Consider the following 11,303-nt stretch of genomic DNA (forward strand, 5'->3'; position numbering starts at 1 on the left):
AAAAAAAAAAAAAAAAAAAAAAAAAAAAAAAAGTGTAATCCCATTAGCCTGAGGTGATAACTTGCCACTCTGATTTTTTACTCCTTGCTTTTTTAGACACATTTTATGTAATGAATATGCTAAACACGGGCCGTGAACTTAGCTCAGTGGTTCTGCTGCCTGCCTCACAAGCACAAGAACCTGAGTTCGATCCCCGGTATGAAAAAGAAAGATTTTGCTGAACAGACAGGTTTTTTTGTTTTGTTTTTTGGCACTGGGGATCTAACTCAGGTCCTTGCACTTGCAAGGCAGGTGCCAGAACCACTGAGCTAAATCCCTAGCCCATAGACAGGTTTTTAATTTTGCTTTTTCAGGTATTTCCTCTTCACAAGACTTTGTACCTTCTTTGTTTTTTGTTTTCTTTTTCTGCAGTATCAGTGATTGAACTCAGGACCTTGCATTTGCCAGGCAGGCGCGGCACTACTGAGCTACATCCCTGGCCGAGACACTGTACTTTTTTTATAATAATTCAGCCCAGAGAGCCAGTTTTCTTTTCCAACCAGCAGATCTTCGTTATCTTTCTTAGCTCAGGAAATGTTCGTACCACAGCCAGGGATGAGTGCTTTGCAGAAATCTGCAGTAGGCAATGATTTGAAGTCTGAATCATTTTATTTTTGAGGTGCTGAGTGCCTAACCTAGGGCCTTCATGTATGCAAGTTGCCTACCACTGAGCTGTGTTCCATTCCTTGGGTTGGGTTTCTGAAATTTAAAAACCATCAAGGCCAGAGCCAGGGGATTTAGCTCAGTGGTGTCATCACCTGCCTTCAATCCTGATACTAAAGTGGGGGAAGAAACCATTAAGTCCACCTGTGGAAAGCCTGCAGCTTGGGCCCATTTAGACTCACTGTGATCTGTTTATGAAATTTTTCTGAAAGAAAGACTGAATAGCAGGCAGTATAATGTGAAGTTGTTCTCTCTGAACTCTTGATATCTTTGAACACTCATTTATTGTAACAAGTACTTTAATTTTAAGACCGGTTCTAATTTCAGAATATTAAAAACCTTATTACACTTGTTTTTTCATCATTTTCACCTGAGGAAATTAGTCATTTCTTGGAACTTAGTGTCAGGAATTGAGAAAAAAGTTAAATTTGTATTTCCACTTCCTTGTGAGTTAGATCATTGTAGATATCGGTTATTATTTAGCTTTGTAGAAAGTCTTTATCCAACACATCTAGATTCAGCTTCACAGTTGTTGTCTAAGGCTGATCAGGTTGTTGCTCTGCCACGGTTCAGAGTATGTTTTAAAATAGCATCACTAGTTTTATTTAATATGTAAGTGAAGTACACTGAATATGGTTGAGGATTTTGCAGGACCACTGTTTTAATTGTTTGAACATGCGTTCTCATCATAGACTGGGATGATAAAACTTTACAAGCAATCTGCTGATCCTGGCGCCCATCCCAGGAAAGAGAGATGCAAAGAATTTAAAAATCTTCAGCTTTTACTGTATTAGTACTTTCTTAATAAAAAAGTATGTTTATGGGTGGTGGGGAAGGAGGATTCTGTTCATTGGGCTGTATTAGTGCTAAGATTTCAGTCATTGATTTAAAGTTTTGTTCCTTGACTTTGTAACTGTGACCGTTAACTGTCCAATTCTTTTAGTCGTTATATTCAGAAAGAAAGAATATCCCCATGAGTTCCATTTCCCCTTCACATTGTTGGTCTTCATAAACTTTTTTTTAATGATAACAAATTCTTGGCATTTGGATTTTTAAATATGAATTGATTTTCCCCAGTGGTTTTTGTTTGTTTTTTCTGACTGATAATCAGTGAGACCTTTAGAAAAATAAAATGGTTAGGGGCTGGGGATTTAGCTCAGGGGTGCTGCCGCTTGCCTCAAAAGTGCAAGGTCCTGAGTTCGATCCCTGGTACTAAAAAAGGAAGAAAAGACAATGGTCAGTACTTGAGGAGATCTTGGGTATTTGTGTAATGAGTGAGTGGAGCCGGGACCCCTTACCCTGGCAGCACGCTGCAGGCTGTGGAGTCCATCACTGGCTCTGTTCCACTGGGGCGCCAGGTGCTGGGAATATTCAAACATGCAGAAATTTTGCCTGGCAGTAATGCTGGGCATTGCTTTTGAATGTCCTCACATGTCTTGTTTTAGTAGAGAATTGTGTTAATATGCAGTACCTATCATGACCTAATTCAGAAGGGAGTACAAGTACAGCTGTTTTGCTTAACTTTTTCTGGGCTGTAATTTCTGATGACTCTGACTCTGCCTAAACCATGAGCTCTCTCCCCACCCTTTCAGTTTACAACCAGGAGGAGGACTCGTTCTACGTGCACCATGATATCCTCTTGTCTGCATATCCCCTGAGTGTGGAGTGGCTGAATTTTGATCCTAGCCCAGATGATTCTACCGGTAATTAGAAAGCTTAAGATTGTTTAGGGGTTCCTGTTGTAGTTCTTCAGATTCTGTGTCCTGTGCGAGCATGTTCAGAACTGTTTCTGGTGTGTCCCGGTTACTGTTACTTCCTGTGCAGTACATAGGTAGTTCCGAACACGCCGTGATCCATTGTTGGGATCTGTGTCCCCCAGAGCTCAGATAAGCTGAGAGAGGCGCTGCTCCATGCAGGCTGCAGGACGGGGCCTGGAAACCTTGGGTTCAGCACTCTCAGTGCCCTGTAAGAACCCAGTACGGTATGCCGGGGTCTGTTTGAGGCCACCAGCTAGTTTAGTGGCATAACCTGCTTGAAGAAAACAACAGGTACAGCTAAAATGAAGATAGGTCTTCGCATTGGCTTTTTTAGCCACACCTGCACAATGTTACTAGCGGGAAATACTGATAATATTGACCCCATCTATCTTGTTTGCAAAGCTTTACATTCATGGTGTGACATGGGCCTCCCCACGCATCTGTGAGGAAGGAAGGAGGGTTGGGCAGTCCTTATGCAGATGTGGACTTGGGCTGAGAGCTGATGCATGTCCCAGACCCAGCAGTTAGACCGGGATGGGGCCACCAGGGCCCTGAGGTGGACTGTGGTGGGAAGTGTGTGATGAGATGTTATTTTGTCCTTTTTAAAAAGTAATCCAAAGCTCATTGCTTTTTTCTGTAGGAAATTATATTGCTGTGGGAAACATGACTCCTGTTATTGAAGTATGGGACCTTGATATCGTGGACTCTTTAGAGCCAGTTTTCACACTTGGAAGTAAGCTTTCTAAAAAGAAGAAAAAGAAAGGAAAGAAGGTAAAGAAGCTAGTGAACATTTAGACTCCAAAGGCAACTGGAGAAAAGTTTCTATGTAGGGAAGTGGGTATAAGAACATACTTGGGCTTAGCCTTGTGTGTTGAGTTCTCAGTACCTGTGCATTCCTGCAGCTAAGTTGTTAGGTTTTGGGGGAGGGGGCAGTATTGGTATTTGCAAAATTAGCACCTAGATTAAGAACTCTATACTTCTTCCCTGTAATTTATCTAAGTATTTAAGATAATAGGGAAACAGTGTTCATTAATTTGTATTGTGCAGTGATCTTTAAAACGTAGCAATCTTTTACTTCGCACAAAAAGTAATTAAAACAATCATTGCAGAGTTCCTCCACAGAAGGGCATAGTGATGCTGTCCTTGACCTTTCGTGGAATAAGCTGATCAGGTAAAGAACTGCTGTGTGGTAAGGTGTGAAACCTCGCGCCCACATTGTCAGTCCTCCTGTGCCCTGGGCCCCTTCTACCTGTCTGCTGCTCTGTCCCTGCGCTGCCTCCCTGCGCACTTGCCAGCCAGCGCCGCTCTGCGTGAGGGCTGTGCTTCTCCTGGAAGAGTCTCCACGTCCTTCTCACCTCAAATCTCAGCTACATACTCTTTTTCCTTTTTGACTTGGTGTCCACGATGTGCAGCTGTTGTCACATCCACGCCAGACCTTCATCTTTGCGAGGGGACTGCACTTCATACCCACTAAATCCCTGCGTCCCTCTCGCTACTTCCCAGCCCTGGCAGCCACCCTGTCTCTGTCCCCATGAGGTGACTGCTCTTCCTGTTTCATGGGGGAGGAATCCTGGTGTTGCTCCTTGCGGCCCACGGTCTGCATGAGCAGACCCTCTTCGGGCTCACCCTGCGGTGACACCTCTGCCCCACTGTCTGCAGCTCCTGTGGATGCTCAGTGGGTCGCTGGCACTGTCAGCCGCTGCAGTCATAACACTGCTGTGCATGAGGATGCACAGGGGTCTGTGAGGCCCTGCTTCCAGTTCTTTCAGCCAGACCCCAGAGCTGTCATCGTGCATCTTACAGTAGTTGTGTTTGTGAGTTTTTGAGGAACCACCTTACTCTTTTCCGTAGTGGCCATACCATTTTACACCCCCACCAGCAGTGCTCACCCAGATTCCAGCTTCTCCGTAGCCTCCTGGGGTTTCTGTCTTTTTGATAGTAGCTACCCTATTACACAGGTAGGAATGCTGTCTCCCTTTGTCTTTCTCAGTGATTAGTGGAGTTGAGCAACTTCCTGCTTATCAGCCCATGTATATCTTTGTTTTTTGAGACAGAGTCTCACTATGTAGTTAAGACTGACCTGAACTATGTAGCCCAGGCTAATCTTGAATTCACAGCAATCCTCCTGCCTCAGCCTCCCCAGTGCTGGGATTACAGGTGTGTGCCACCACGCCCAACTGTGCTTGTATATCTTTTTTATGAGAAATGTCCTATTAATCCTCCTGCCAGCCTCCCCAGTGCTGGGATTACAGGTGTGTGCCACCACGCCCAACTGCCCTTGTATATCTTTTTTATGAGAAATGTCCTATTGAAGGCCTCTGCCATTTTTTAATTTAGTTATGGGAGCTCATATATTCTAGAGATTAATATCCAATCAGAAATACAGTTCGCTATTTTCCTTCCCATCTGGTGGGTTGTCTACTTTCACAGTCATTTGCAGCACACGTTTTCATGTTGGTGATGGCCAGTTTATTTTGTTGTGTATGAGAAACCGCTGCTCAGCCTGAGACCACTGCCCTGGCTCTTCTCAGAAATCCCAAGTACCAGGGTTCTTCCTGCCCTCCTCGTTCTCTGTCCTTGGCGGTGGCAGCACGTCGTTGTGGTTGCTCTGACCTGTCAGTGCATTCTGAAATCAGGAAGGACAAGCTTCCCAATTCTTTTTCAGAATGTGTTTTGTCCCTTTGGTTCCTCTACCATCCCTTGTGAATCTTAAGACTCTGCTCGTCCCTTTGTTTACAAATCTGTCTGGGATTCGGCGCAGACCGGTTCACTCTAGCTGCTGAGTGTCTGTCTTCACTTGATCTTAGCCAAAAGGCAGAGAAATGATTGTGTCTGTCTGAAGAGCACCTCTTCCACAGGGCACGTCTCACAGCTCTTGATAAGCATTGGTAGCTCTCACCACAGGAGTCTTGGCTTTCTTTAGTTCGACTCATTCCTAAGCATTTATTCTCTATGATGTGGTAAAAGGAACCCTTTTACTCTTACTGCTTCTGGCTTTTAAAAGGTGATCTAACGTGTTTCTTCCCTCTCTCAGGAATGTGCTGGCCAGCGCGTCTGCTGACGGCACCGTCATTCTGTGGGATATGTCCCTGGGGAAACCCGCAGCCAGCCTCGCTGTGCACACAGACAAGGTATGCCATCCTAAACCCCTGGGACAGATGTTGGCCAGAGAGTGTCCCAGTTTTACACAGCTTTTTGTGGTTTACAAAGTGCTTTAGTAATTGTGTGAGATGGCACCTCCCTATAATCAAGGGGGGAGGGGTGTAAAGGCTCCGGGTTCAGGCTCACGTGTTGGCTCCCTGGGTCTTCCCAGAGCCCTGTACAACAGGCACGATGCTCACTTTGGCAGTGCAGAGCTGGTGTACACGGTGTGAGCAGCAGCAGCTGCCAGCGTGTTCACAGAGGTTCTTCTGTGATGTGGCCAGGGGGCGATCATGCAGGGTCATCAGCAGTGAGGGGCTGTGAGCACTTCATCGGATCCAGTGTGGGTGCTGCACTTTAAGTACTGGCCTTTGTTGGGAAGTACGGTTCGTGTTTTGGAGTAGACAGTGCGTTTGTCTCTTTTTTCTTTTCTTCTCAGGACTGGGCATTGAACCTAAGGCTTTTGCACTAAGCATCATCTCCAGACCTTTTTTATTTGCAGACAGGGTCTCTCTGAGTTCCCCAGTCTGGACTCAGATTTGCAGTCCTTCTGCTTCAGCATCCCTCAGTGCTGACATTTATTTTGTTACATGGCGCTGAATTTCAAACAAAAGCATTTGTAGAAACTGTCACATCCGTTCTCCCCGCAGTTCAGCTGATGTTAGGACAGTGCTAGATATCTCAGTGCCTGTCTTTCCTCCCTCAGGTACAAACTCTGCAGTTTCACCCGTTCGAAGCCCAGACCCTGATCTCTGGATCGTATGATAAGTAAGCAGGCACTTGGGGAAGGGCTCACCCTCTTGGCCCAATTCAGAAGTGGCACTTGGTGCCAGACAGAAGACAAGAATGGGGCACTGCATGTCTAAGTCGTTAGTGCTGCTCATTTCTCCTTTTTGCCTGTTGCCTTCCTTTCAGTATGTGAGGAAGTGTGTCATAATAAGGGACAGAGAGAATTGGCAACTTTGACTTTTTTGTGTGTGAGAGAAGGTCCCAGTCACTAGCAGCTTATTTGGTTGTTAGAGGATGTACGTGTTGTGAAACAATCCATCCCAGAGTGTACGGGTCCTCCTGGCTGCTGTGCCACACTGGCCGTTCCAGCCGTGTGGGCACATGTGGCTCTGCTCCCAGTGTGTCACACCCTCCTGAGAGCAGGGTGACCCACACGTGACCTCATGGCAGGGGCACCATGGTGAGCCTGGGCTGAGAACGGGCACACTGCTGCAGCGGGGCCCTGCCGTGGGAGTGGGCTGTGCTCCTCAGAGTTCTCAGGCTCAGGGCAGATCCCATGCCAGGCAACCCAGGGCCTCGCTGGGCCCACGGTGGGAAGGCAGTGAAGGGTTGAGAGCTACACACTGGCTATCTTTGGGTTCCACCCTTCTGCAGGGCGGAGAATTCACCCTTTTGGGTGTGATCCATGCAGAGTCACACAGACACACCCCTCGGTTCAGCAAGCACAGTGCCGCACTCTGGAGGGCAGCACTGGCTGAGACGTGAGTCATGTGGCTCTAAACCCACAGAGCATGGAAACAAGGAGTGGCCTGGATGCTGCAGGAGGTCGAGGCCACTGTCAAGCCAGTGCCACCAGTGCCTTCAGGTGACAGGACTGGAATCACCATTCAGGGAAAGTCAACTCAGTCTTTTCTACTTCATTTTAGAATCTTAAAACAGGCTTTCAGTAACTGAATTTTGACCTCATTAAACATGAGCATAGACCCAGGAGAGCCAGTCCCCGGCCCTCATGTGCCTGTCTGTCTGTGTGCAGGTCCGTTGCTCTGTATGACTGCCGAAGTCCAGACGAGACCCACCGCATGTGGCGCTTCAGTGGGCAAATTGAGCGGGTGACCTGGAATCACTTCGCCCCTTGTCACTTTTTGGTAAGAATACATGTGTAACTTTTGCCTTTCTGGATTTCTAATGACTTTCTCTAGTTCCATTGCGGTGGGATTCTCTGAAAAACTTTCTATTTTAAGTATTTAGAGCTCATGATTGAAAAGATGACATTTGTTTGGTTTTGTAACAAGACAGTGGCTTAGCCACAAAAAACATTGGTGGCCGTGTGAATTTTGGTAGTTGTCAGCGATTCAGAGTGTTCCATGTTTTAGTTTTACTGACTGATCATTTTGTTTTTTGCGATATTAAGCACAGTTAATATTCCTTGTGTATTTTACCTAGTGGTTTAACCAGTCTGAGAGGATGCCTTTTCTCTAAATCTTGATCCTTAAACAGCACTCTGGGTGAGAGTGTGAGCTCATTTAATTTACAGCAATGTCTCCCATAGAGTAGAAAAGTCTAACATGTTCTGCAAACCCCTGCCATGCTTCAGGGTGACAGTTTCCATGCAGTGCCCAGAGATTCCACTGACATTTCAGGACAGGAGAAACAACATCCCGGCTCCTGTCCAGGAGGGAGTGTGGACAGTTAGTGCCTTGGCACAGGAGCTGCCTGCCCTGCAGCCAGGCTCCACCCTGTTAGTGTGAGGTTCCAGCCTGTGAGGCTGGTGCTAGCCTGGGTCAGCAGCCAGACGCATGTCTCCAGAGGTGACTCTTAACATTAACGGTCACAGATACGAGAGCCACAGTGTGTAGGAAGTGGGCAGTGACAAAATGGTCCCCTCCCTCCCTCCTGTTTTTGGCCCACTCTCAGCCCAACCTTCAGGACTGCCTGGTGGTCCACCTTTCTCCTTCCTCCCCATGGTGGCTTTGGCCAGCCCGTAACCCATTCCACCTTGCTCACCGGCGCCAGCCTGCAGCCTGACTGATGCAGCAGCAGAACTGGCCATGTAAGTGCTGCTTGGCCTGGCCTGAAGTCAGTCATGGCATCTGAGCTAACTGGACGAGTGCCAGGGAGTCCTCAGGAGCGAGTCACCGCTTGCCATTGTCACACCGTCGTCCTGGACAGTGATCTTGCCACTTATCCTTCCAGGCCAGCACAGACGACGGCTTCGTGTATGATTTGGATGCAAGATCAGACAGACCGGTGTTCACACTCAACGCACACAATGATGAGATCTCTGGTGAGCGTGGGTGCTGTTCCTCCCTGCCGGGGGCTCGCAACACTGAGTCTACCTTACAAGTCTGAGTGCTGTCCCTCCCCAGGTCTCGATCTGAGCAGTCAGATCAAGGGCTGCCTGGTGACTGCGTCAGCAGACAAGTACGTGAAGATCTGGGACATCCTGGGGGACAGGCCGAGTCTCGTTCACTCCAGGGACATGAAGATGGTGAGGTCCTGCCGTCTGGTGTTATGGATTTGGCTGTGATTCCGCTGCCTGCCTCGTGTTTGTAATCAGCTGGCGGCACCCGTCTCTTCTGGGACTCGCTGCTCCCCAGAGTCTGGGTGTTGAAGGTGGTAAAGTTGGAGCTTAGTCAGATTTGGTGTGGGGCTGTCTCTCAGGGTGGCTGCAGAGGACTCTGCGATGTTCTGCCTCCAAGTCTAGCATGCATGATTGACAGCTGCTTGGTGAGATCATGAGGGGTGGGGAGGACACACAAAAGACCATATTTTTGCCCTAAAATCAAGACCACTGCAGGAACTCTTGGGCCTCAAGGAAGCAGAGCTGCTGGGGTCCGGGATTTATTTGCCATGGCCTCGTTACTTAACTGGTTCTGACTGCACTGCAGTTGATCACAGTGTACATACTAGCAATGGACTAGAATAACCAGGATTCTTTCAACAAATTCTGAGCACCTGCTCCAGTCAGGCACTGTGTTGTTTAAATTAGATGGCAGCTGTGGATGGAAAGGCCGGTTATAGAAGTAACGTTGTAGTACTTTCCCATGCCTGTGTTTAAATCTAGCAGATCATATCCCAAACACCAACAGTGTCACTCACTGAGGTTTTCATAGTTGCTCCGTTCATACTTTTTGTAATACGTATGTATTGTCCAATAATGAAAGCATTAACACGTTTTTAAATGATTTGGGGATGGGGGCGTGGCCTAGCAGTAAAGCACTTGCTTAGCATGTGTGCAGCCCTAGGACTTGATACTAGGCAGTGTAAAGAAATGTCATAGTGACCTCTGGGGTCAAGCTAGGGTTCCTGAGATTTCTGGGAAGATCCTAAGAGTGATGAGGACTGAAGACTGAGTGTTTGGAGCATGCCAAGCCCGCTCAGCTGTGTCACACCAATCCCCTTCCCCCTTGGCTGCAGTGCACTGCCTTTGCCTAACCATTCAGACAAGTTCCAGTCTCGAGAAGAGGGTGGAAATCACTGATCTCCTGTTCTCTCCCCGCAGGGCGTTCTCTTCTGTTCTTCATGTTGTCCTGATTTGCCATTTGTATATGCCTTTGGGGGTCAGAAAGAAGGCCTCCGGGTCTGGGATATCAGCACCATCTCTTCAGGTGAGGCTGCCATTTCCTGCTCTTGCTGGAAAGGCTATGAAAAGGGCAGCACAGAGACAGGAGGCAGAGGGTGAGGCAGACACAGGCTGCACCTGTAGTAGACTCCTTGCTTCAGAAACATTCTGTGCACAGATCATCTGTCTTCACACTTTAGGTGTAGATCTTTTTTTTCTCTCCTGTACCAGGGATAGAACTTGGAACCTTGCACTTGCCAGGCAAGAACAGTACCACTGAGCTGCATCCCCTGCCCAAGTGTAGGTTATTTTAAAAATGCCTTAAAATTGAAAGGTCTTCCTGTTACCAGAGTAAATCTGAGTTTCTCAACTGTGAGACCCAGCTCAGCGATGGTGAACGCTCCAGAGCTTTGAGTGATACAACAGCCCAGGTGCCATAGGTTCGCCACCACTGTCCTAGCTGCTTGTTTGTTATTTTGAGTAAGTCTAGTGTGTCCTATAGAGAGAAATGTTCCCCTGTGATTCCTGAATCCTTCCTACCCGCTGCTGGAGGATCCTGAGGTCTCCCTCTGGGTTGTTCTGATTTTAGCTCACATGTGAAGGGCCCTAAAGGTTGGTTATGATGTAGGGCGAGATGAAGGAAAACAGGAAACAAAGTAGAATAAAGAAAGGACAGTCAGTGAGTGGCACAAGGCATGGGGCATGTTATCAAGGCAGGTTAGATAAATCCAGGACGAGCCAAGGTGAAGTGCAAAACAAGTATATCATTTAACAAAGATCTATAGCCAGGTATTTGGCTCAGTGGTTCCGCCACCTGCCTGGCAAGCACAAGGTCCCAAGTTCAGTCCCTGGGACCAAACAAAAAGATCTGCATTCAACACGTTAACTGAGGCTTCCAAGTTGGTTATGTGCTTTTCTGTTTATAGTGTTAAGTATGTTTTCATAAACTTTCCTCCTGACAGTAGAGAACCTTACAGTTTTTACATTTGAGTCTTTTTTTGTTACAGACTTAATTTCTTGATCTGGTGGTTTCCTAACAATTTCTTTGCTATTTAGTAAATGAAGCATTCGGAAGGCGAGAGCGGCTTGTTCTGGGCAGTGCGAGAAGCTTGTCTGTCAGCGGCCCTTTCGGGGGAAGGAGCGCAGAGAGCCCAATGGAGTCCTAGTTTGCATCCCTGAACCTGGGCTGTGACAAGCTGGCCGCTGCCACCACAGGAGGTGACAGCTCCTTAATTCTCACTGGCCTCCACCTCTCTCTGCAGCTGGAACAGTGACACAGCGCCAGGCTTTGTGCTTGCCTCACTCACATGGGCGCTGTGGGGGGTCGTGTTTCTTGAAAACAGTAATTTAAAAAATGTTTTTTAACTAATGAATTCTTTAACATCTGTCACAATAAATCTAAGTTTCTAAAG

The 11,303-nt window shown here is 47.3% G+C and overlaps 1 protein-coding gene across 1 annotated transcript in view; it reads left to right on the forward strand.

Annotated features, from left to right (window-relative positions):
- The window catches only part of Pwp1 (PWP1 homolog, endonuclein), a 14,071-nt gene extending 2,768 nt beyond the window's left edge, over positions 1 to 11,303 (forward strand). The window contains exons 5-14 of the mRNA XM_019209509.2: positions 2,295 to 2,405; positions 3,100 to 3,230; positions 3,569 to 3,630; positions 5,494 to 5,590; positions 6,307 to 6,368; positions 7,363 to 7,474; positions 8,523 to 8,613; positions 8,696 to 8,817; positions 9,832 to 9,937; positions 10,948 to 11,303. Of these exons, the coding sequence (XP_019065054.1) occupies positions 2,295 to 2,405; positions 3,100 to 3,230; positions 3,569 to 3,630; positions 5,494 to 5,590; positions 6,307 to 6,368; positions 7,363 to 7,474; positions 8,523 to 8,613; positions 8,696 to 8,817; positions 9,832 to 9,937; positions 10,948 to 11,057 (1,004 nt within the window). The 3' untranslated portion in view covers positions 11,058 to 11,303. The remainder of the gene's footprint in view (positions 1 to 2,294; positions 2,406 to 3,099; positions 3,231 to 3,568; positions 3,631 to 5,493; positions 5,591 to 6,306; positions 6,369 to 7,362; positions 7,475 to 8,522; positions 8,614 to 8,695; positions 8,818 to 9,831; positions 9,938 to 10,947) is intronic.

This window comes from Fukomys damarensis, unplaced genomic scaffold (assembly GCF_012274545.1).
Source record: "Fukomys damarensis isolate Sample0158 unplaced genomic scaffold, DMR_v1.0_HiC HiC_scaffold_15, whole genome shotgun sequence".
Taxonomy (NCBI): Eukaryota; Metazoa; Chordata; class Mammalia; order Rodentia; family Bathyergidae; genus Fukomys; species Fukomys damarensis.